The sequence below is a fragment of the Setaria viridis genome, chromosome 2, assembly GCF_005286985.2.
Source record: "Setaria viridis chromosome 2, Setaria_viridis_v4.0, whole genome shotgun sequence".
Lineage (NCBI taxonomy): Eukaryota > Viridiplantae > Streptophyta > Magnoliopsida > Poales > Poaceae > Setaria > Setaria viridis.
In genome coordinates, this window is record NC_048264.2 from 27,905,066 (window position 1) to 27,931,330 (window position 26,265).

At 53.0% G+C, this 26,265-nt stretch overlaps 3 protein-coding genes across 3 annotated transcripts; 2 read left to right on the plus strand and 1 right to left on the minus strand.

Annotated features, from left to right (window-relative positions):
* Positions 1–12,997: 12,997 nt before the first annotated feature.
* On the plus strand, positions 12,998–15,559 carry LOC117846514 (U-box domain-containing protein 39). The gene has a single exon (XM_034727715.2). It carries the CDS (start codon positions 13,387–13,389, stop codon positions 15,085–15,087), a length of 1,701 nt encoding a protein of 566 aa, XP_034583606.1. The 5' UTR covers positions 12,998–13,386; the 3' UTR covers positions 15,088–15,559.
* Positions 15,560–19,799: 4,240 nt separating this feature from the next.
* On the plus strand, positions 19,800–20,952 carry LOC117843008 (zinc finger AN1 domain-containing stress-associated protein 17). The gene has a single exon (XM_034723556.2). The coding sequence runs from the start codon at positions 20,070–20,072 to the stop codon at positions 20,622–20,624; it is 555 nt and encodes a 184-aa protein (XP_034579447.1). The 5' UTR covers positions 19,800–20,069; the 3' UTR covers positions 20,625–20,952.
* A 1,512-nt stretch (positions 20,953–22,464) lies between these two features.
* LOC117844226 (cyclic phosphodiesterase) lies at positions 22,465–24,867 on the minus strand. The gene is made up of 4 exons (XM_034724980.1): positions 24,568–24,867; positions 24,442–24,496; positions 23,199–23,328; positions 22,465–22,522 (listed from the first exon to the last, which is right to left on the minus strand). Exons 1-4 carry the CDS (start codon positions 24,865–24,867, stop codon positions 22,465–22,467), a joined length of 543 nt encoding a protein of 180 aa, XP_034580871.1.
* Between the last annotated feature and the right edge of the window lie 1,398 nt (positions 24,868–26,265).

Here is a 26,265-nt window from a genome sequence, read left to right on the forward strand (position 1 = left end):
CTCCACACTTTCCCAGTTTCACTTCACCAACTCTAGAAAAATATGGAGTTGATATACGTGTTTGGCTGGTTGCAGTGCTCCAGCTTAAACAATACGAAGACTTGTCGTGAATAATCTATTTTACCCATTGTAAATGGATCCACATATCATCATCTTCTCTTTTCTCCCCTCCTCTTCCTCTCTGTTCTCTCTTCTCCCCTCATCTTCCTCTCTCTTCCTCTACTCGCGCTCGCCTTGGCCGCCTCCCCGCCAATCTCCTCCACTCGGCGGGGACGGTGTTGGGGCCACGGCGCGGGGCAGCGGCGGCAGGGCCACGGCGTGAGGGCGGACGGTGCAGCAAGGCCCGGCGCGCGATGGCAGACGGTGTGGCAGCGGACGACGCGGCCAAAAATTCTTGTCCAAATTGATTCCGCCGCCACTGCGCGCTCTCGCCGCCACCGCCGCCGCCCATTGCGGCGCCGCCGAACTTGCCGTTCGGGGACCTTTTTGCGCCACCCCTCATCCTGAGGTGGAAACCGGAAATCGAGGTGAGGAATTCGAGCGCGTGAGTTGCACGGCAGCCAGAGGTAGGGGAAGGGCTGCGTGGCCGACGTGAGCAGGGGTGACGATGCCCGCGGGTGGGGGTGGCGATGCCGCGGCCAGCTGGGGCAGCGTGGGCCGGCCATGGCGCTGCAGGGACCGGGGCAACGCAGCCATGGTGTGCGGGAGGCCTGGAGCGGCACGAGGATGAAGATGAGATCTGTGTGAGGCTCAGCAAATTAGAAATGAAGTGGTAAGTTGTGTAACCAGTAGTAGCGGTGGGTAACAATGGAGAAGATCGAGGAGCTGGACAAGGATATCCGTGAATTGCAGTTTGAGATCCCTGACATCGTGCTTTAGGTAGTGTTTGGATAGGAGACAATGTAGAACGTGACGGTCCCGTCTCAATTTTCTGGGATGGGATGATCCCATTTCATGTTTGGTTGAATAGGATGGGTTCATCCCAATTTTTTGTTTGGTTGGAGAGATTGCAACAGACGAGATGAGCACTGTTTTCTCCTTCCGTTAGACACCATTTGTGGGACCCACTCATCATACTTACAACGTCTTCTTCCTCCTCCATGTGCCATGCTGGCCTTCCTGCTCCACCGCCTGTACATTGCACGTCTGGATGCCCTGCTCCAGATACAGTCGTCCTGCGTACAATGGTGGGGACTGGTACCCAAACCATTTCAAAGTGTCCCACAAAATCGTGGGGAAGCCCTCAAAGTGTAGACAGGTTGACTGGAAGGTACCATCCGCTCCAAACAAAATCGTGGGGAAGCCCTCATGCCTAAGCCGAGTAAACACGAAGTGCCGTCGGATTTCCTCCGATTTAACCACTTGAACAGGACCATTTTAGCAGTCCCACACGAAAGTGAGCGGTTCCAGAGAATACAACAAGTCCACCAAGTTAACAACTTAACCACTTATTTTAGTGAGGAAATAAACATCAGAGTTTTACAAGGTTATCAGAAAGACAACAGAAGGTAAAACCACTAGCGGAAGCAAAACGTCGGGGTCGGACGTCCCTAGCGAGGCCAGCCGGGACATCACTAATCCCTCTCCTCGCCGTCCGAGGAGGGATCCCACTCGACCGTCCAACCCGGAGGGAGCTTGGGCGGCCAAGTGCTAGCGGGAGAAGGGTCAGGAGCAGCAACTTCACCTGAAAAACAGGAGCCACAACAAGGCTGAGCTACTAAGCTCAACAAGACTTAACCGACAGGAGTAAAGCTACTCCACACCACTAGACATGCAAGGCTTTTTGGCTGAGAGGTTTGTTTGCCAAAAGCACTAAGTAAAACCCTATTTTCAAGTTTTAGCTCCGGTTCTAAGTTCATTAACCGGTCTAGGTTTTGCAACCTATTCTAAGAAATCATAGAACCAATCAAGGTATGTATATATCAACAAAACCATGTCATCATCAGATTCCTCATTTACTCAGGGTGACATAGCGATCAAGCAGTCTCAAACTGTGAGAGGCAGACGAATCGATTCGAGTTCTTTAACCATGCATGGTGAACCTAACCTCACGACATCCGCGCACCCGGAGGTCGCTTCCTGTGTCGGCCTTCCCCATCAATCCCCTAACCCGTGTCGGGCCCATTTCCTTTGGTGCAAGGTTCCACAGACCCGGCCTCTACCGTTCTGTGACCACGCATGCCACCACGTGCGACATCCAGTAGGGGAAACTCCGTTCCAAGAACAATGGGGCGACCGCTCACGTTTAGGTTCAATCCGGTACTAGGCTTCCTCATCCCATACTAAGTATGAGGTTAGTACTTTCAAACACTTGATCACGAACACCACCACTGTCGGGCCTTAGTCAAGTTTCATAGATAGACGGGGCGATCAACCGACCACCAAAGAGTTACCCAAACCCTGCCCCGTCCATCGTCCTTACAGTTGTAACAGAAGGGTAGACATCCAACTCCTACAACTCGCGAGTGACAGGGAATCACTCGGCTTTTACCGTCTCCTAGTTAAGCAAAGCAGCTACTCGGTCCAACAGCTAGTGTTCAGATCATGGGCACAACTAAGTCATGCATCTAGGGTTTCAAACAACTCCTATACGTAAATGCACAAGCATGCTGCAGAAGGCATGCGCAAGTCTGGTAAAACAACACAGGGTTTTCATGCAACCGGGGCTTGCCTTCGAGCAAGGAGGAAGAGAACTGCTCGACTTCTGGGGCGGCTTCGGCTTCAGAGGGCAGGAGCTCAGCTACACCGTCGTCTTCTGGCGCCGGGTGCAGCTCGTAGAAGCCGTCGGCGAGGCGCAGCTCTACACGAATGCAATGCATTAGTTAGTATAGACGGTTATTTCAACAGCAACACTTGCAAGTCTAAGCCCAGAAACTCGCGACACAAGGCAGGAGGGTGGGAAGGTTCAAGGGAGCTGGTGGAGATCAAGAGGTAAGGGTCGGAGGAAAGGAACTTATGATCTGATCCTTAAACTAGAGAATTTGGTATGCTAGGGATCCTCAGACTCAACGCTGAAGGGCTCCCGAGTTATACACATACACCCTCGGTTTGAAGAAAAGGTTACAGCCGAGCCCTCGGGCGAGGCGGAGAGGGGTCGGCGGAACAGGTAGGGTCGGGCGAGACGGAACCGGGGTCGGGCGGATAAGAGGGGTCGAGCGAAGCGGACTGGGGTCGACAGCTTACCTTCTTCCTACAAGGAAATCTTGAGGTCGGGAAGAAGCAGACTTGGGCGGAGGGGCTAAGGTTTTGAACAAAGGCTAGGTCCGGCAGTGCTCCAGCGGCGGCGGTGCTTCTTGTGGATCACAAGTGAGCTCTTACGCAGCACGGAGGAGCAAGCGGCTGGATGGTTTGGGGAAAACGGAGTGGAGCGGAGAGGAGAGTTCCTCAGGAACTTAGTGTGTGGCGCTAGGAGCTCGAGCAGGGAGCAAGAGAAATGGCGGAAAGGCAGTGATGGCGGAGGGAACTCCAGCGGGGCTCGCGCATTCCCTTTTATAGCGGCTGGGAAGGGAGAAGGGAAGCGGCGCGGGAGTGAGAAGGGGGAGCGGCGCGATGGCCGGGGAAGAAGCAATGGAGTGCTCTGCCTGGGCGGCAATTGAGCGACGAGGGCGGTGGTGCAGGACTTCGGGGATGACGCCAGCGGTCATTGGGCTCTGGCATCAGGGCGGCGCAGGAGCGGGTATGCCGGTGGTTGAGATTTGGCGGAGGCGGGCGTCGTCGTGCGGTAGAGTTGATGGAAGTGACCGGGTTAACGGCGCTAGAATCGAGGGCGCACAGGTGAGAAGACAGGCAGCCGCGGGCGCGCGGGCGAGCGCGGAGCAACAGATTGTCGGGCGGCTTCTGACAGGGCCGGGAAAGGAGCTGTCGCTGCCGTGGTCAGGGTTGGCGGAGGAGGAATCGTCGGGTAGCGAAGACCAGGCGGCGCAACTGTGTCGAAGTGACGGAAAAGATGGGCGACATCGGGCTCTGCGGCCGGGATCTGGCGATGTGATGATGGGCGCGGGAGGCGAGGCGTTGCAGAAAGGTTGCAGAGGGGCTTCCGCTGCAATTGGGGAAGGGGGCGCGAGAATCCATTCGGTCGCGGCCAGAGACAAGGCGGAGCGGCGGGCGTCGGAGAAGTTGAGCCACGCGGCAGGGAAACTCTGAAGCGGGCATGCAACTGGAGTGCGCCTGTCGCGGAAGATCTAGGGAAAAAGATCTCGTGGGTCCACCGGTCAGATAGAACGGACGTTTTGGGAAGGACTTAGAAGGATCCGACGGTGAGCTGGGGTTTGCGGGGTCGGAACTGGAGACAAGCGGGGAGGGGTCGGGTCTCAGGGGTCGGGACCGGTCGGGAGGTTGAACACTTAGGCTTGGAAAACTAGACAGGTGATCAGGGGCTCGGATTAAGATTAACTGGGAAGATTTGGGGCCGGTCGTCACAAGAATACTAGCCGCTTAGGTCATGTTACAGGTTGTTTAACTAACTTGTGTGCAACCGCATCTCAAAATCTCAGTCATGATGCAGTGGCGGTCGCCGACTCGTCGTGTTGGTGTAATTAAGGTTCACCTGAACAGCACGCCTGGCCAACTCTCTCCACCTTTGCACGCCTGCGGCGTTAGTGGCCGTCGCGGCAGCTGCAGCTACTGAGGCTGCTAGTGAACGGCGACTGACGACCAACGCGAGCACTGAAAGGGAGGCGACGAGAGGTTCATCGCTGCGCGTGACTGCAAGTGATTGACCAAACATGCGCTATCTAGGAGCCTAGGACACGACGAGCCGTGCAACACACGTGCTCAACAACGACCTAGTACCAGGCAACCGCTAAGGGCACCCGTAATGGTTACAGTAAGACGCTCTCTACAGGGATGTCCACGTAGAATGTAATGGTTATAGCTAGATGCTCTCTATAGTGATGTCCATGTAGGATGTAGTAAGCTCTATAGATCATCCACCCAACAGTCTTACTACAACATTAATTTCGTGTGGGTCCTATGCTCCAAACCTTATCCTCTCCTCACGCCTCTTCTCTCTCTGACTCTCCCCGTGGCCATGGCATCATGGTCGGTGCGCAGGCGGGCCACGCCCCGACCTTCCTTCTCCCCACGCCGCACGCCTCCACCTACACACCCACCAGCCACCGCCCTGCTCCTCCCCCATGGCGTCGAGTTCAAGCTCCACCCAGGCCGCCTCGCCTCGGCGATGCCAGTAGCGGCGGTCTCTGCTCTTCTCCCATGGCGCTGTGATCGAGCCCACTCGCTCCGCCTCGCCCCCGCCCGCCGTCGCCGTTGCCATCTCCTCCTCCAGCACCACTTATCCTCACCGACTTGTTACGCGTCGACAGATAAGCCCCATTCCTTCGGCCCGTGGCGGTGCCACCGCGGCCATGCCCGAGCTCGCGCTGCTTCTCTCATCGGCCCTCCCTCCTCCGCGGTGGCCTAGTTGCGCTCCACTATGCCCCTGCACTGCTGCACGACGGCGGACCGGCGGCTCTGTGCCTGGCTGGCCTCTACCTCCTCATCCCCACTCCCTCCCTATGCCGGGCACAGGCCATCGTCGTGCCTGCTCACGCCAGTGGCCGCGCCTCTCCCGCGGGTCGCGGCCATCGCAGGAAGCCGCGGCGCCTCCATCCCCCGCTGCGTCTACAGCGACAAGATGCAGCACGTCCTCTACTCCTCCTCGCTGGTGGCCTGGTGCGCTCGTCGTCCCGCCTCGTGCTGCCGCCAACGCCTCATCTTGCGGCGCTGGTCGTGCCCAGCGGAGGAGCCGAGAGACTGCCAGAACACAAGATCGTGATGGGGAGACGACCGAAGGAGAGAGAAGATGGAACTGATTACTGAGCACCTGGTGGGGTCTGCTTAGCATGAGGATGCGTGCTAGCGGCCCTCGCCAGCTCTAGTGGCAGCACCTTCTCTCCTCGCTTCTCTCCTACGTGCGATGGCTCCCTTGTAGAGAGCTTAACGGCACCATTGCGGGTCAAAGACCAAGGCAGGAAAGGCGCAGCCAATCCACGGGCCGACGCTGACGGGGTTCCAATACGATCCAACTCCGCCTGCGCCAGGTCCGCCGTTCCAGCGAGCATACTACTACAAATCATGCTATAGCAACATCTGCCGTGAATTATAGTTAACAGGACCATGTGCAAGTACAAATCGTGCTATTCAGCAGCAACTTATTAGTGTTAGTGGGAGCATCCTTCCTAGCAGCTCATAAGCTAGTAGCTGCAAGATCGGATCTGGCGCGCTGGTTATGATTGGGGCTCTAATTTTTCCTGCAAAAGGTGCACGAGTACTGTGTAATCTGTAAATTGCCGGTTTAATTGCGTGGCCCACTTTGAAAATTGCTACGCAGACGGTAAGTGCTAGGGTTTAGGATCTAGGTTTCATCTGCTTTACCAAAATATGCTGCTTGCAAGAAATTAGAATGAGCGCTTTTAGTAAAAAGCGGATGAAGCCACTAGATAACAAAAGTGATACATACAACACACAACCAAACTGGAAAGCAGCGGTCTCAACCCGGGTTTTTGTGCAGCCTGTTTTGTTCAATGTGCGGTGCAGCCTGCAGCCTTGTGCTTTGTTTGTTGACATGTTGCTGCTGCTTCCTAGGCAGCTGCTTCATTAGCTAGCATGGCCCCGATTAAGCTCCTTAAACACTGGCTTTATATATTTATATTTTTTTGCGAGGAACACTGGGCTTTAATCTGCTCCACACGGCTCAACGATATGGCACCTTGTGTGTTGTGTCTCTCCTTTATCCACCAGAAATCTTCTTTATCCACCTGAAATTAGCTCTCAAGATCTTTTACGGTGCATAATACTACCTTGTACTACAGTATTTTAATGCCGAACAAGATAAAATGGCCTATGTTATCTTTCTAATTAAACAACGCTACTAGATAAGAATTGAGAGGGATGTAAAGTAAATTAACAAAGAGGTCAGCGCGAGCTCTTTTCTTTTCTCATTCCTGTTTCGGTCACGGCTTTTTCCATAGTGCTTCAAGCCTTCAACTCGACCTTTATGATATCTATTTATTTGTAGGGTTCATTCTATTTTTTTCTTACACAAGTGTCACGGTCCAACTCATTCGACGTCTCAAAGCTAATCCTATCCAGTAGCCCGGATGCACAAGACGTGCACATTACTAAAAACTAAGGCTCCATTTGTATCCCTTTATTAAATAAAGGAATGGGAATCTACTTAATGGAGCAGACTATTCAGGAATATAGCATTCCACAACTTTCTAAAGTTTAGATATAAGCCTATCTTAAATTCATGAGGTGGGAGATGGAAATTGATTATGTAGATCTTCATGCTATATTTCTGATGTGCAACTTATAGCACGCTTTCTGACTCGCTTCCCTGTAGTAGAAGTGCAGCACATAAGTATCTCTCCTATATGGTCAACAATAATATACAAATATATTCCACATACAACTATATTAGCTTAATTAATTTGTGTCTAAATTATGATTATTAGAATGGAATTCAATTACAAGGATCCAAATGGGGCGTAAGACAACTTGTAAATGTCAAAAGGCATCTTTTTAACTTACCCGCATGGTGTACAGTGTTAGTAATAATGCACGTTCTATTGCATCTCAAAGAACATATCAGCCCGTGTAACAAGCCTTAGCATTGACACCAACCATGGTACATTAACAGACAGGCGCCCTGCACATCTTTACAACAGATGTTTCGTGCCCAGATTCACATCCTTTACTCGTATGTTGCCCTCATGCACGTAACATCACCTTTTGTACCCACCAAAGCTCTTTACTCGTACGCACATAGCCCTCAACTCTCCTCATGAGTATGATCGATTCTTGCGAAAGCGAAACCACTATAATAAGGCGCATCATGAATGCGCTCTAGGCTTTTTCCAAGCACAAACGTACAAGTATAATCAAGCTAAGAGAGACCGTATTTTCCGGGTATGCTGAAAGATTGTGGAGCTAGGAAAAGCGTTTGTGTCCATTTCGACAGCAGGAAACAGCTTGCCTCTCCTATCCTATTTTCCTAAAGCAGAGATCACAATATCTGGCTTTGCAAACACAAGCCGTAGAAAACAAACCCACTACCACTGTACGCTAAGATTCCCGAGCAAAAGCAAAGCACCAGTTATTTTATATACATATCCTGTTAGATTATTCTTGTTTTCGCTACAGGTGACAGTGTGTGCTAAGATATCAGACAAAATTGCATTTACAAGCTTCCACTCAGGGGATAATGTTGTGGTCTTGTGGATGTGTGAAGAATGTGAAACGGTAGGAGGAAAAGGATCGGAGGATGTCTGGATGTCCACATGTTGGTGTAAAGTGTGAATAGCTGAAGCTTTGCAATCCGAGAATATCATTCAGCGTGCTGCGTGCATATGGCCTGCGAGCGATAAAGCTCCTGCCCTGCTTTTCGGGTTTTGCCTTTGCTGCTGCTGCCGCTGCTGCCGCCGCCTTCTCGTGCTCAGGTCAGTGCCTCCCTGCCGGGCTCATCTGGCATCAGGTTTCAACACATGCCATAATCACCACTGGAGTGAATGATTTGTGTTGATCGGTGAGAGGCTGGAGCAGTGAGAAGGAATCTGACGACGGATCCCTTCTACCCGTTACCTGTGTGCCGCAAGGATGGGCCATGAATGGTGGAATCTCTGCTCGGCAATGCCCCGCCCCCCATGGCTGGTTGCATCTTCTTGTTGGGAGCTTGATGATATGCATCATCAGGTGGATGAGTGCTTTGCGTTGGCGCGAAGGACGTCGGGTGATTGGTGTGCATCAGGGGACATGATTTCGTTGGAGAATATACCAAGCCATGTCTTCAATTAAGCTGTCCGATCGAGATCCATGTGTTGCGCGAGGAGAGGTTATCATTGTCAAATTGAAATGAGGGCGTCTTTGACGACACAACCAGATGTGCATGCTAGATGAGCTAAGGAGGCCGTCAGGGCGAGACCGTGGGTTGTTATGTTGTTTGGCATTTCGGAGGCTGAGCTCCAGAGCAGATATCGCCATTGCTCTCTTCAGAGGAGAAGTAAAAAATATGTTTTGAGGAGTGAGGGCACTACGCACCAGCGCATTTTACTCTTAAAATGATCGAAGTACTATTAGGACACGGGTTCTGGGATACGAGGTGTTAAACTTTAACAGTATCACATCGGATGTTCGGATGCTAATTAGGAGAACTAAACATAAGCTAATTATAAAACTAATTGCAGAACCCTGTGCTAATTCACGAGACGAATTTATTAAGCCTAATTATTCCATCATTAGCAAATGGTTACTGTAGCACCACATTGTCAAATCATGGACTAATTAGGCTTAATAGATTCGTCTCGCGAATCACATTCCATTTGTGCAATTAGTTTTGTAATTAGTCTATGTTTAATACTCCTAATTAGCATCCAAACATCCGATGTGACGAGTGTTAAACTTTAACACCTTGTTGCCAAACAGGCCCTTAATTTTAAGAAGGAGGGCTCCAAACAAGGCCTTACTCTCAAATGATTGAATGATTGAAATACTATTGGCACCCTAGTGCATTTTACATTTTTATTCTATGTAAAATTAAGGGTACAAGAACTGCTGGCACGCCTAATTCTTAGATTAGAGTAGAAGTACCAGTACTCTATACACCATGAATTGGGCACCGTACTATGTACAGTCTCGTTACTGATACTGGAATGGGTTTCTTTGAGCAGAGAGTATCGGCAGAACACATGGGTGGGTTATACTCGAATCAAGAAGTCACCATGGGGATCCAAGAGAATGGCCTGTTCGCTTCAGCTTATAAGCCGGCTGAAAAGCTGAAATGGCTGATTTGTTGTGAGAGGAAAACACTGTTTGGTGGCTGATAAGCCGACTGAATAAGCTGAAGCGAACAGGCTTTGTTTGTGAAAAGAAACATGTGCTCCTAACCTTCCAAGGAATAAACCATTCCATAAACGGTAATCAGCAAGAGACCGAGCACGGAAGCACTGTGTGGTATAGCAGACTACATACATTTTCAGTACCACAACTCCACCAGTATTAGGGTATGTTTGGCTTCAAGGTGCTAAAGTTTGACCACCCGTCACATCGAATGTTTAGATACTAATTTAGAAGTATTAAACATAGGCTAATTATAAAACTAATTGCACAGATGGAATCTAATTCTCGAGACGAATCTACTAAACCTAATTATTCCATGATTTGACAATGTTGTGCTACAATAACTATTTGCTAATGATGGATTAATTAGCCTTAATAGATTCGTCTCACGAATTAGACTCCATCTATGCAATTAGTTTTGTAATAAGCTCATGTTTAGTCCTTTTAATTAGCATCCGAACATCTGATGTGACCATGCTAAAGTTTAGCACCTCGTATCCAAACTCCAAACTCCCCTTAATTACGATACGGATTGCCATTTGTTTTTAGAAGACGATATTATACAAGTGCTGCTGACAAGAAGAGACAAGAGCTAGCTGGGAAAATAATACAGACGAGAACCTACTTTTGCAACTAATTTGGGGTACTCATTAGCCCCAAAGTAAAGCAATACTAGTGCCACTTAGGCATGCCCACGATACTATTAGTTGTCTAACACGGGGTTGGTAAGTAGGGATGGACTAAACTATTGACATGACTACATACATGAGGTTGAATGCTTCAACTGTTGTACGTCTCAAAGTCGCGCGCTTTTCTTTTCTTCTTTAAAAAAAAGGGCTACTGAAACTTGTTTTCAACCATGGTTCTGACCATGAGGGCAGGCCTGATTTGGGCACTTATCTTCATTCATTACTGTATGTTGATGTAACCACGCCGCTATCCCATTTGACGTGTCCAATCCTCGGAAGCAACAGCAAGCAAGAGGGGCTAATGGTTAAATAAGTGCTAAGGAATTTAAGCAAATGTTGACGCTCAATGCTAAATACTAGGAACCTAGAGTAATCACATTTCAGGGCCAGGAGTCGCGCAACCGCACACGCGAGCTGCCAATCTGCCACGCTGTGCGCATGATTACTTTGATTAGAGGCTGTCACGATGAGCCAGGGTGGACGAGCAAGCTGCCAAGAAAGAAATCAGCGACGTGTGCATTGACCCTGCCCAACTATGAATCACAAGAAGCCAAGCGCGGGGCCGGTCCCGGACAGCAAGAGCAAACACGGGCGGAAAACGAATCAAATGCAGACTGCAGGCAGGCGGGCGGGCAGGTAGGAGGAGGACGAGCAGGCAACTGCACACTGATCACTGATGAAGAATCCCTGATGGGCTGATGGCAACCGATGCCGGGGGCGCTCACATGCGCCAGAATCCCTGACGCAGAGAGACGAGACGATTTTGACTCGGCGCTTGGATTCACACCTTGCATCGACCCCTGTCGTCCTACCAGATTCTTGTGTCATTTTTTAGGACTCGCAAATTCACGGCTAAATTCTTCCTCGATTTTGCCAGTGGTAGAGAAGAACAATGTGGAATCGAGAAATTCGGCACAGCAGTGGACGTTGAGACGTTTGTCCGTTGTTCAGGTTCAGGGGCCGGGTCTCCAGCCTTGGGTCCTTTCGAAGCGGTCAGGCGACAGGCGAGTACTGGAATGAAAGCGATCACACGGACACGGCGAGACATGTATGCTTTGGCGAAGCGCTACAGCTCTCCAGGACCAGGCGTAGCTCGGAGCTCGTACAAAAAAAATACAGTAGATACGATAAGGTGGCGACGAGAAATGGCGGATGGAGTATGGACCAACCGCCAACGTCCGGACTGGGCACGGAGTATGGGTATGGCGACGAGCAGTACCAGTACCAGAAGCATTTACTGTTTTCGTGCACAGGTTGTACCTGTACCTGTACTGGGTGTAGGCTAGCGGTCGTGCTCCTTGTGGTCGAGCACGGTTAAATTGGCAAAAGAAAACAGCCGGTCGCTGCGCCACCAATCAGCCAGGGCCAGGCCGGCCATTTGTTTTCCTTCAAGCGAGTTCATAGCCAACAGCAAACGAGCGGTGTACAAATCGCCCACCCGCCAGCGCCCCCGGACATGGCGAATTGTTGGCAGTGCTATGCGCTCAGAATGATCACATGCGTCAGATCGAGCCATGGCGGGCGCGGAGGGGAGGCGGAAGGCGAGGCCGCTGCCTTGACTCGGTCGCGCTCTTCGATTATTCACGCGTCCGAATGATCCCTGTGATGTGAGCTAAACATCTCGACTTGGACGCCAAGACGTTGAAACGTTGAATTTGTCCGGGACAAGCACTCCATCTCGCTGTCATCATTGTTTGTGAGCCTGGGATCGTTTGGAAGCGTGCGGGGTGAGCACCGGCATGAAAACGATCGCACGGTGATACATGCTACTCTCGCTGACCCAAAGACTCCAGGAGCTAGAGTTAGAGTTTACCACAGAAGCATCCATAGCGCTGCGATGACTGATGAAGGGCAGCAGGAGGAGACGAGTTTTTTTTTTTTTTTGATAACGGACAAGAGTTTAGGGTGGGCCGGTAGCAGAATGGCGACGGATAGCAGCTAGCAGGGGCGTCACCGTTTTTGCAAGGCTGCCCGCGTGCGTGGTAAGGTGCCCTTTAATCTACCTACCAAACTAAGGATCAGGCTCCGTCAAAATCAGGTCATAATAATATATAATTTTAAACTAAAAATTAGTGCTGATTGTGAAGGAGTTATAAGGATCATGATTCATTATCACCTCATGTGCCTGGCTATGACCGCTGTCTCAAAGAATATTTGTGCAACACTGTTTGAACCTCAAGAAAAAAGAAGGTGGATTTATTAGAGCATCGTTCCCGATAATGTCCGTGGACACCGGTGGCGGTGAGTTGCAACAGCGTTTGGCGGCCGGTTGCTGCCAATCAGCCGTGGTAGCAAGTGAGCTCAGTCCGGCAGTTCTGTGTGCAGCCAAGCCAAAAGCCAGTCTATTATCAGTGAATGTACAAGCGGACGAACGCAGCCGCGGCCCCCGGACACGGCCACCGTGTCTTCCTACCCCTACCCCGGCTAGGCTACGGCCGTCGACCAGCCAAACCACGCCAACCAAACCAACACGACCGTGACCAATCCGAGCACTCGACACATCACGCCCCCAGCGAAACCGAGCCTAAAACCCAGCGAAACGAGCCCAAACCGCGCGCCCCCGGCACCGAAACACGCCGCGACCCCGATCCCTTCCAGGCTAAGCAAGGCTCTTCCCCTGCTCCTGCCCGCCTTCCTTCTCTCTCCCGGTCCCGGCGCATAAAACCAAGCGCACTCCACACTCCCCAAGCTACAGCCAGCCAGGGAACAAAGCACCCGAACCCCAAAAGGAGAGAACACGAAACCAAAAAACAAAAGCCCATGGCTGCCTCCGCAGCAGCAAAAGCACCCTTCTCCCCCCGCCGCCGCTGCTAAGCTACCTATACATAGCATCCCACCTTTCCGGCCACACGCCGGCCGGTCCATGGGTGCGGCGCGTCCGCGGCGCTGGAAGCTGCCGTTCCACCGCGCCGCCGGCGGCACCGGCAGCGCGCCGTGCTCGCCGTCCCCGTCCTCCAGGTCGTCCGCGGCGCCGGCGCCCGCGTCCCCCGCGCGGTCGGAGGCGTGGGCGGCGGAGGCGGTGCCGGAGGAGTTCTTGTGCCCGATCTCCGGCGCGCTTATGGCGGACCCCGTGATACTGGCGTCGGGGAGGACCTACGAGCGGGCCTGCCTCCAGGCCTGCGCGGAGCTTGAGTTCCTGCCCCCCGGCGTGGAGCCCGGGGGCGCGGAGACGGTGATTCCGAACTCGGCGCTTAAGGCGGCCATCGGCACCTGGTGCGCGCGCACCGGCCGGGCGGTGCCGGCGTCACCGTCGGCCCAGGCGGCGCGGGAGGCCGTGCTGCGGGCGATGCCCCAGGCGGCCAAGTCTGTGAGGACGACGGCCAGGCGCCCGGCGGTGATGGCGGCGAGCTCGTCCAACTCGTCCTACTCGTCCCCGGCGTCCACGTCGTCGTACGGGTCGTCCTCGGAGATCGTCCCCGCGGAGGAGGAGGAGAACGGCGGGAGCGCGAGGCCAGTCAAGGAGGCGGCGGCGCAGGCGCAGGTAGTCAGGGAGGTGGAGGTGGAGGCGGCGCCGGTCGACCCGCTGGAGGACGAGGTGGTGGCCAAGGTGATGGACGCGGACGAGGACGGGATGGTCGCGGCGGCAATGGGTGCGCTCCGCGAGGCCACGCGCGAGAGCGCGGAGCGGCGGCGCGCGCTGTGCACGCCGCGCCTCCTCGGCGCGCTGCGGCGGGTGCTGCTGCTCCCGCGCCACGCGGCGGCGCGGGTGGACGCGGCGGCGGCCCTCGTCAACCTCTCCCTGGAGCCGGCGAACAAGGTCCGCATCGTGCGCGCGGGCGCCGTGCCGGCGCTCGTGGAGGTGCTCCGGTCCGGGAACTCGGCGCCCGAGGCGCGGGAGCACGCGGCGGGGGCGCTCTTCGGGCTCGCGCTCAACGAGGACAACCGCGCCGCCATCGGCGTGCTGGGCGCGGTGCCGCCGCTCCTGGAGCTCCTCACCTCCCCCGCCCACCCACCCCGCGCGCGACGCGACGCCGGGATGGCGCTCTACCACCTCTCCCTCGCCGCCGTCAACCAGTCTAAGGTGGCGCGCTTCCCGGGCGCGCCCAAGGCGCTCCTCGCCGTGGCCTCCGGAGCCGCCGAGCCGGGGGCCATCCGCCGGCTGGCGCTCATGGTGGTCTGCAACGTGGCCGCCTGCTCCGAGGGCCGCGCCGCGCTGATGGACGCGGGCGCCGTGGCGTCCGTCGCGGGCATCCTCGACGACGCCGACGGCGGCGGCAGCACCGCGGACCTGGAGGAGTGGTGCGTGTCGGCGATGTACGCCATGAGCCGCGGCAGCCTCCGGTTCCGGGGCCTGGCGCGCGCCGCGGGCGCCGACCAAGCGCTCCGTCGCGTGGTGGCCGACGAGGGCGGCGGTGTCCGGCGCGAGATGGCGCGGAAGACGCTCCGCGCCATGCGGGGCGACCTAGACGAGGACGGCGAGTACAACGACCTGACGGGAAGCAGCCTCGAGTGCGGCGACGGCGAGGACTGCGGCGGGAGCATCGTCTCCGACGGGCTCATGTCGTTCCGGCGCCGGCAGCGCGAGCTCGGCGTGTCGTCCTGCGGCAACACCGCCGAGTTCTGACGACCAACAACATTCTCCGGCGATCCTTGTCCATGGCAATGAATGTTTTGTATGTAAATTGCTTCGCTTAGGTTCGCATTACAGCGTTAGGCATCTGTGGTGTGCTGTGTGAGAGATCAGACTCATCAGAGATGATGAAAACGTCCATGGTTTTTGGAACGGTGGCAATGGCTACTGCTGTGTGATCTGTGTGACTGCGAGTGAAGCCTGAAGCCTGCTGCGTGTTGGTGCTGATCTGTCGTGCGGAACGTCATGTGCAAAGAGAGTGCCACGGGCTCGTGTGCCGGACAAGGCGCGGGGTGGATGTTGCTTGCAAGTCAGAGCATGGCTTTGTTCTATCCGTACTCGCACACCTGCTGATGCTGCTGGCTGGCAGCTCGTGTCCTTGACGGGCAATTGTTTTCAGAGCATGTGTCTCCGTCTGTAAATCAAACCATCTTTACGCCCTGATCTGATCTTCTGAGTTCTCATTGATGCTTGCTTCCCGGTCCTACTGCACTGATGTCGTTGAACGTGAAGCTGGAACCTCCACCACCGACGTTAATGGCGTAATGGCAGAGCTTACGCCCTGCGTCCGGATCATAGAAAGCCAGGTCACATCCGTGAATAACATGATCAAGTTCGTGCAACTCCTGCCGCGTCTCAAGCCACGCTGCCTTTCCTATTCGTCACATGTGTTTTCACTCTTCATAACCAATTGCAAGTGCGCAAAAAGCATGTCAATCAGTAATTCCTTGGGTCCAAAATAAAAGCATGGACCTGTTTGCAGGTGCCTGGCCTGATCGGCGCTGGCGATGTCGTTAATCTTGGCTGCTCGTGGACGGATCCAGATCGGGATGGAATTACCCCTTTTCTTAATCCTGAGATGGACATAACCACAGAGGCCATGCCTGCCCACTGCCTTTTGCGCCAGGCACAGTGTCCTACCTTTTGTAGGTCATCCTCTTGTGCCATGCTTGACCTTTTTCAGTGTCTCCATCGCATCGTGATTCCTAGATGCTGGCATGTTGCCTAAATGCCTAGGCCTTTACAGAGAGTATGGAGTTTGAAGATGAGATGAGACCCAATTTGTATTTTATTTATTTCTTTGCGCGTCACTTCCTTCGATCTTCTAATCAGCTGTTGGCAACTCTAATCAGCCGGCTTATCAGTCACCGAACAGTATTTTTCTCTCACAACAAATCAATCGTTTCAGCTTTTCAGCCGACTTATAAGTCCAACCGAACGCTCGTATGCATCATCTGCCACAACCCATTTCTCTTGATCGTCAGCAGTGAGCCTGCCATTGCCATAGCCCATTTCAAATAAAAGAATAAAAGGATCGGTTGATTGAAATCTAACACCTGAAGCTGCTGAGTTTTTCGTATGGGTTGGAGTGAATGTCAATCACACCTAACCTAACCATGGAACGCAACAAACAGATTCTTTTCATACAGAAAGGAAGCGCCAAGCGCAAAGCGATGACATTGTTAATGACTTTGGGCAGGGGCCATGCAATGTCAACCCCAGATGCCTTGCCTCCATGCGAGGGGGTCAGAGTAGGCAGGCCGGGGCCCCGGCCGCGACGAGCTTATCGACAGGCAGAAGACGCTCGCTGACCGAACTCGGATCCATCCACCAAGCACGGTCGGCGGAGGTCAGAAGAGTCCGGCTTGGACTGGACGGACCCGTTCGTCGCGATGCTTTGTTTGGAATCCAAGTAAACCGTCACTTGGGTACTTTGGGGGCATAATCTCGATTGGATGACCATGCCGTGAACGTGTTGGTGGTAAAGAAACGTTCTTTAAGAACCATAAACCTTTTGTAATGTCCTCAGGTGATGTTAATGTTAGGTTGTTTAGTTTGCTGCTACTGCTACACGTCATGCTGACCGGTGAAGATGGATGGTGAAGGCGTGAAGCTGGGTAGTTCCAGAAAAATGAAGCTGGGTAGTTTGACTTGGTTAGGGGATAGATGGATTAAAGTAAAAGTGGGGGCAATGAAGCTGCTGACCTCTGAGGCTGAAGTTTCGGTCACGCTGTACATGGCCCACGTGGTCCGTCGTGACGCACCTGCAACTTTTCCTGGCAGCGCCGTGCCAGGGCGCAGCACGTACCAGTACCAACACAAACACCTACGACTTTCACACGGCAGGCGAAACTTTGTACCCGTACAAGCGTTTGACCAGAGAGCGGACATAAAAATGGGACCCATCGACCATCGTACCCTTGAGCGTCGAGACCACCCAGGCGTGTCGTCGCGGTGGACGGACGACGCTGGAGCGCGCGGCGCTAGCGAGACGTCGGGCCGCGAGTCGCTCCCCAGTCCCCAGTCCCCAGTCCCCACCCCCAAAGTGAAGAGCGCGCGCGGGCGTGCGCTGGTCAGCGGCTGCGTCACGCCAGGGGCGCTCGCCCTGCCTGCTCCTCCTGCCGTTGGCGGCTTGGCGCATCGTCACACGACGCAACAACTTTTACACCACTGCCGGCATTTCACCTTTTGTCTTTCAGATGCTCGCAGCACGCTGCCTTTCGCGCATCAGCTCGGGAGGGAGATTCCCCTGCTCGGCTGCAAAAGTTGCGCGGCGGGCGACTTGCATTTCGCAGCAACCGTTGGTTTGGGACGAGGACTCGACACTGCCGGGGTCGCACCAGAAACGGCCGGTAATCATCGCGCATGCGGCTCCAAAGCGAGTTCGTTCGGTCCGGCCTACCTCCGCGGCAGGTGATCCGTCGGCCTCGGCACCACCGGCGCGCCGAGGCGTCGAAAGGGACTCGCGCGGCGTCGCGACAGGCGCGCGCTCGGTTCAGGTTCGAAGCCGCCGTTGTTGGTCCGTGTACGAGAGTGGCTGCAACGAGGACGAACGCGCGGGAGAGGGGGCCGGGCCGGGCCGGGCCTTGTCGTGGCTGCAAACGGAATATCGACAATTCCAGCGCGGGACACGGGTTTCGCGCCTGTATCCTCGCCCATTCAATTCCTCCTCGCGATGGCCATGGGGCCTGGGGCTGGGCAGCTAGCGGTGCGGCCACCGGGGTTTTAGAGGCGCGCCCCTGTCCGTCGCCGCCAAGCGTGCGAGCGTGAAATTTGAATGGGCTGATCCGAATCTGATCTTCATCTCGTTCACACAGGGCCGTAGGGGTGGTCAACACTAGCCGGCGCCTGGTGATGTATCTACACTCATACTAGGGTTAATTACTTCATGAATAAAATTTGCTCGACGATACATACTCCCAGCATCGATGTTCTTAAATGGTGTAGATGCCATTCTCGTGAGTCGTGACTGGAAGAGCATCACCTGGTTCTTCCCTGATCACGGCGGATCATTGGGAGCAACAGGAAAGAATGAATGGAAGCATATCTCGATTGTACTTAGAAATGGGTGTATTGAATTATCTTGGCACGAAAATCCCCCCCCCCCCCCTCCCCCTCTCAGCATTTTTTTTTTTGAGATCAGGGATTTCATTCATTGATCATGAACAAGGTTACACTCAGACTCTACGTATTGTTGCACGCATGATGGAGCTTGGTAATCAGAGCATTTTGGGATTCCTTTAGAGTCAATAGTGTTCCGTAGGTTTAAACATTGATTGTTATCTTTAGATCCTCTTTGGCACAGCTTATTTCAGCTTTGGCTTCATCTACTTCACGCAAATCGAGATACTGTAGCGTGAAGTCATTTTGTAAGCTGGGACTAAAATGAACTAGAAGCCTGGTAAAGCCAGTTTTTTTGGCTTCACCGGTGAAGCCGTTTTGAGATGAGCCGTGCAATGTTGCCCCTCTCTAGATTTCACTTGAAGCTCTGCCACTGCCTACTGCATTCCTCATCGTCGGCAAGATATTCATACACTGATATGTGCGCCACCCACCACCTCTTTCTCAGTCAGCTCCTCCTACCACTGTCCTAATTTGCTTTTGCATGAATAACTGTCACGCTTTGCCCCCTGCTAGCCCAGCGACGTTCCTCCATCGCTGATAGGCTCACCATTGAAAAATCCATCATCACCACCGTCTAGCAATTGTTTTAAGTTCTCCTTGCTCTAAGCTTGACAATCACTTTACCATCACCAATCCGAACGCAAACGTTGTCCAAGCTCATGGCCCCATAGGAGCAGGCACAGTTGATGAGCGCACAGACACAAAGAGTAGAAGGTCCTCCATCCATTTTAAATTATAAGTCGATTATCATAAGTCAAACTTATTCAACCTTATCAATTTTATAAAAATATATTGATATCTACAATATTCAAATAAATATACAATCAATATATATTACATGGTGTATAAAATAAAATAGTTGGAAGTTATAATATTTATGCATTTTCTATATAATTGATCAAAACTAGAGAAGTTTGATTTGAATTGAACTAAAATGACCTAGGGATTAAGCCAAGAAATAGACTATGCATAAAAAAAAAGCCAAGAAATAGATTAGGGCTGTCTAGATACAAGCCCCAGCCCTGTTAACATTTTGTTATTAGACGCGATTTCGGTTTAATAGTACTGAGTTGGGCCGTGTACCTAAAACGCAAAAGACGGATATGACACGACTCTCATCGTTTAGTCATTCCTCTGCAAACAAGCAAGGGCCTCGAAGAGAAAATAACACACACCGATATGTGGACCCACTAGGACGACCGGGTCCAACCCCACAACCTCTTCTACACGTCACGGCCAACGCGGGCGCTGGCCTCCCGCGAACAAAAACAAAACGGAAACCGACTGGCTAAGAAAAGTCGCCTCCAGAGGAGACCTGGCCAATCCAGAACGCGAACGCCAGTACGAACGCAACCACGCCAGCGCGCGCCACTCGGAACGGAACCACCCTTCTTCTTGCAGCGAAAGAAAGAAAGCAAAACGAATCCGCGTCGGCACCTAGCTGTTGAGCCCAACCTATAAATCCAACACCGTCTCCTCTCGCTCATCACGCAATCGATCGCCAACGCCGCAAGAAACCAAAGGATTCACTGCAGAAGAAGAAGCGTGAGGCAAGGGAGAGAACAGCAGCGATGGCGCGGCGGGGCACGGAGGCGTTCCCGTACCTGGGCGCGCACTGCGACGAGCCGGACTGCAACCAGCTCGACTTCCTCCCGTTCGACTGCGACGGGTGCGGCAAGGTCTTCTGCGCGGCGCACCGGACGTACCGGGAACACGGCTGCGCCAAGGCGGCCGACCAGGGCCGCACCGTTGTCGTCTGCCCGGACTGCGGCGACGCCATCGAGCGGACGGCGCCGGGGCAGGACGAGAAAGCCGTCCTGGAGGCGCACGCGCGGTCGCGGCGGTGCGACCCGGCGAGGAAGCGGAAACCTCGGTGCCCCGCGCGGCGGTGCAAGGAGCCGCTCACGTTCTCCAACACCAGCGAGTGCAAGGCCTGCGGACTGAAGGTGTGCCTCAGGCACCGCTTCCCGGCCGACCACGACTGCGCGGGGAAGTCGGTCGGCGCGTCCAAGGCGGCGGGCGCGGCCGCGGCCAGGAGGGCCGGCGGGGAGTGCGCCAAGGACGCCAAGAAGGGGAGCGGCGGCTGGACGCTGCCGGCGGCAGTCCGCAACCTCAAGATATTTTAACTTTTTAAGGATTCAGCTGGTTGCGGACTTGCAAAATTTAACGGCGAAAGGCACCATTGTAGTATCTTGAAACAACATCGTCAGCTGGACGCTGGTTGCGGACTTGCAAGATTTAACGGCCAAAGTCACCATTGCATCTTGAAACAACATCGTCTTCTCCGCGGAGCATAAAAAGATTGCGCTTGTCATGAATGTTCCCTTGTGCCATTGAGACATTGCTCTGCAGAGCACGTCTAAGAACTAGTATTGATTTATAAGATTATTCCATGTTTTTTCATGTAATTATTGTTAAAATGCGGATGCAATTATGTGCAAATTGGTTAAACTACTTGTGCCATTGGACTTTTATGTTTCTATACTAATTTTCTAATAGCATGTGAGGCCGCACTGTACAACTATATATATTTAGAAAATTAGGTTCAAGAAATTATGTCATTATTGATAAAAACAAGGGCACTGTTTTTTTTTTGCTGAAGAACATTATGAACGAGGACTATAATCATCACAACATTATACAAATATGAAACAGAACGAAATTATATAATCTCTTTTTCTTTGAAATACTTAGTATTGATTCAGATAATCATTTGCAATTATATAACATATGAACAGAAGAAAAGACCACTTTTCAGGGGTCACAGCCCATAATCGCTAAAATTGGGAAGAGGCCTATCAAATAGTTCTTTTTTTGCAGTAATAGTATGACGGATGAAGCTAAATGATCTTTGTGATGCAAAATTGAAAGTAAAGTTGGATTGTTTGAGCTTGGAATTTAAGGTAAACCATTTGAATTGAGAGCATCTTATCTTTGTAGTTGCAAGCATGCTGAAACTAATGAAATAGAATGTTCAGTTTGGGTACATGTGTGCAGTTGACAGTAAACCGTTTGAATCAAAGTATTGTTTTGGAGCTCACATGATCCTCCTAAAGTCCCAAATCCCATTATTAGAATGTCACTCTTAGATAAAGTATTCACAAAGGAACCAGACATCCTATACTGCGTACAAATGAAATAATCAAATTTGGAGTTCATTTTAATTTTTTGGTAGTTATTTGTGTTGTACATAAAGATATCATCATATACATATATACTTGTCAAAATAATGTACCGACAGTGCAGTTCATTTTACTGTTGTTTCCGGGTTTTGAGGAGAACTCCTAATTTATGGAATATCATATTGTAAAACTAGACCATCTACTTCTTCTTAGATGACAGTGCAGTGCAGTGCTCCTGCAAGTATTTCGAAAAAAAATACTATACCGACGTGAACAATTGCAAACTCATATCCATACATCGTGAATGAAGTAGGTTCACACATAATTTTTTTTTACAAAAAGTACGCTCGTATACATCGCCAAAGTGGCACATAATAGGATAGTGCGGTCAAGAACTTTACATTATTGATTATTCCGAATTCTGCTGGGAAGAGCAGTATCCAGGGATGTTTGGATCTTTAGTCCGGACTGAAATTCATGTTACATCGAATATTCGGAGGCTAATTAGGAGGACTAAATATGAGCTAATTATAAAACTAATTACACAGACGGAGGCTAATTCGCGAGACGAGTCTATTAAGCCTAATTAATCCATCATTAGCACATATTTACTGTATCATCACATTATCAAATCATGGAGTAATTAGGTTTAATAGATTCATCTCGCGAATTAGCCTCCATCTGTGCAATTAGTTTTATAATTAATCTATGTTTAATATTTCTAATTAATATCTAAACATTCGATGTGATAAGAATTTTAGGAGGTTAAACACCCCTAACTCGTAGAACATGTAGCACGAAGAGCGAACTGTCTGCTAGCTAGTCAGTAATCACTTGCTCTGCCTCAGGTTGACAGCTCCACCAGTTCCCATGACTCCACATCCTCAGGATCCGTTCTGTAAGGGTGCGTTTGGTTCAAAGGATGAAATGGGACGGGACGGGACGGAACGATCCCACTTCATTCCACGTTTGGTTGGTGGACAGGTGGGACAGGAACATCCCTAGAGGAGAATATTCTCTCTATATGCGGGATACCCCCGTCCCTCCAAAACGAGCGGACGGGGGCGTCCCACTTCGTCTCCATCAATGCCGTTTCTTCTTCATCAGGCGGGCGCGATCGGAGCTCCCGCGGCCGGGGCGGGCACGGCAAGATGCGGCCGCGGCCGGAGCTCTGGCGGGCAGAGGCGGGCGTGGCCGGGGCGGAGGCGGGGGCGGACGCGGGTGCGGCCGAGGCGGATGCGGTCGGAGGCGGGCGCGCCTGGGAGGATCAGGAGGCGACAGGGTGGAGCAGGGGTGGCACGGGCGTGCCAGGGGCGGCGCCGCGGGTGGAGCAGGAAGGCCAGCGTGGCACATGGAGGAGGAAGAAGACGTTGTAAGTATGATGAGTGGGTCCCACAAATGGTGTCTAACGGAAGGAGAAAACGGTGCTCATCTCGTCTATTGCAATCTCTCCAACCAAACAAAAAATTGGGATGAACCCATCCCATTCAACCAAACATGAAATGGGATCATCCCATCCCAGAAAATTGAGACGGGACCGTCACGTTCTACATTGTCTCCTATCCAAACACTACCTAAAGCACGATGTCAAGGATCTCAAACTGCAATTCACGGATATCCTTGTCCAGCTCCTCGATCTTCTCCATGGCCGTCCCATCCTGCTCCTCTGTTCGATCTCCGTATATGAGGCTGACATGCGACACGTATGCTGCGACAAAACGCAAACATAGGTAGGATCATCAGTTAATTTCCATTGACGAAGTTGCGATTTTTCTGAGTCCAAGAGAGGATGTTTGGCAGCACTCCAATTTAGAAAAATTAGCTTCACTTCATCAACTCCAAAAAAATTGCAGCCAAACACGTCTAGATCCACCAACTCCAGCTCCAGAAAAAAGTGGAGCTAGAAGTCAAATCCATATTTTTTGTGGAGTCAAAAATACCAGTTTTAGACCTCCCGTGGAGTTACCCACCGCTACTACTAGTTACACAACTTATCACTTCATTTCTAATTTGCTGAGCCTCACACAGATCTCATCTTCATCCTCGTGCCGCTCCAGGCCTCCCGCACACCATGGCCGCGTTGCCCCGGTCCCTGCAGCGCCATGGCCAGCCCACGCTGCCCCAGCTGGCCGCGGCATCGCCACCCCCACCCGCGGGCACCGTCACCCCTGCTCACGTCGGCCACGTAGCCCTTCCCCTACCTCTGGCTGCCGTGCAACTCACGCGCTCGAATTCCTCACCTCGATTTCCGGTTTCCACCTCAGGATGAGGGGCGGCGCAGAAAAGGTCCCCGAACGGCAAGTTCAGCGGGGCCGCAATGGGCGGCGGCGGTGGCGGCGAGAGCGCGCAATGGCGGCGGAATCAATTTGGACAAGAATTTTTGGCCGCGTCGTCCGCTGCCACACCGTCTGCCATCGCGCGCCGGGCCTTGCTGCACCGTCCGCCCTCACACCGTGGCCCTGCCGCCGCTGCCCCGCGCCGTGGCCCCAACACCGTCCCCGCCGAGTGGAGGAGATTGGCGGGGAGGCGGCCAAGGCGAGCGCGAGTAGAGGAAGACAGAGGAAGATGAGGGGAGAAGAGAGAAGAGAGAGGAAGAGGAGGGGAGAAAAGAGAAGAGGATGATATGTGGGTCCATTTACAATGGGTAAAATAGATTATTCACAACAAGTCTTCGAATTTTTTAAGCTGGAGCACTGCAATCAGCCAAACACGTACATCAACTCCATATTTTTCTGGAGTTGGTGAAGTGGAACTGGGAAAGTGTGGAGCTGATGGAGTGGAGTTGGTTTTTGTGAGGCCCCTGAGCTGCAACTGCACTCACAAATTGGCCTCTCGTAACTGAAGTGACCGCAGCAGTGATCGCTCGCTGTCATCACCTGAAATAAAAATGTCGAAAGAATTTGTTGTGAGCGAATTTACCCTGCAGATGGTTCCAGATCGTATTGACCTCCGGGGTGAGCTCGAGCAGGAGGCCGCCACAGTGGTAGAACCCCTGACGGTCGCTGACGATGTTGGCAGTGTATGGACGGACGTCTGCGGCCGCGGCATGATGGAGAGCCTCGACGGCTACCGACCACCGGAGACGGATGGCACCGACCACTGTGACATGCGGCTCGAAGGTTGGCCCACCGTGCGCGGCACGGAGTCCGGCCATGAGACGACAGAGGCGGCCCCGGGCGAGCTCCGACGGGAGCGCCCACACGGAGTACACCTCCTCTACCTCTCGCGACTGGTTGATTGGCTCCATGGCCATGCGGATGCTTGCCGGCGGAGCCTGAGAACTAGGGTCGAAATTGGAGAAGGGGCCGGAGGCGGCGAGCAGTGGAGTGACCACTGACCAATCGTGACAATGCGCCCTCCACGCGCGAGACGATGTAAGGGTGTCCGTGCAAAATCGATCGGAGCGTAACATATCCAGATCATAAGAAATTGCCAAGTTTTTTCTCAAGTTTTGACTTGCCAAAAACCAATCAGCCCCATAGATCCAAACCTACTTGGAGACTAAAGACTGAAGAGATATTTATAGTATCATATCATGAACAAAATGCGGGGACTTTTGCTTGACTAAGAAATTAGTCTTAACTCACTCTCAAAGATGTCGCCAGCGGCTTTTTCCAACGCGTGCGTGTCACATGTCTAATGTCTTCCCAGTTGCGTACTAGAACATGGCAAAGTCTTTCCTTTTTTCGTCACTGTTGGTTTTGGGCGGCAGGGATGATGACTGGATGAGCGCGGAAAACAAAAGAAATCACCCTGCAACAGCATCGAGCTGCTGGGACAGGAGGAGCGGCGCACCCTGGACGTCCACGCACGGGGACGACGGAGTGACCCGGCCTAGAGCCCTGGAAGCGCAAGCCGAGGTGCAAGGAGGCGCTCACGTCCTTGAAAAGCAGCAACCCGAAGTGCAAGGGGCGTGGTCCAAAACGATTGGACAGTACTACCAGGCTATTCGCAAGATGCCAGTACAAATATCCTTTGAAGTTTCAACTATATACCTATTATTAAAGCAAGCAACATCTCTGACAGCAATTTTTGTCCGTCACGCTCGTTTCGCAAAAAACCCCTCAGCCTTTCGTGAAATCAACCCGCAGTCCAATTGTGAATATAGGGGGGGCTCGAGTGGAAAAAAGAGGAAAGCGAGGGATTAAAGGGAAAAGAGCTTAGCTCCCTCGTCCCCCTCTCTCGGGGGATCGAGATCCGCGCACTCCGTCCGGCCGTCCGGCTCCGGGCCCGTCGCCGCCCGGCAGTGGACTGGCGGGCGGCGGCCGGAGCGGGGCGCCCCGATGCTCGCCCGCGCTGCCCCTGCGCGCAGCCTCAGCCGGAGCTCGTCGGCGGTTGGGAAGGTGCCGTCGGGGGAGCACGGCTGCGAGCACCGGAGGCACGCCAGATCCAAGCGGAGCTACGACTTCGACCACGAGAGGAGGGGCGGGGGCGGCGTCGACGAATACGATTGGGGCAGGGAGGGGGCCGCGGTGTCCACGCCCTCCCCGCGCCGCCGGACGCCGGAGCGGAAGCGGTATCTCTAGAAGTTGGAGGTGGAATACGGGAGCAGCAATTGAGAGAGAGAGAGAGAGAGAGAGTTCTTGGACGAATCCATCCAAGAAGTCCAGAGGGGACAAGGAAGCAGGGGAGGGAGCAACCATCG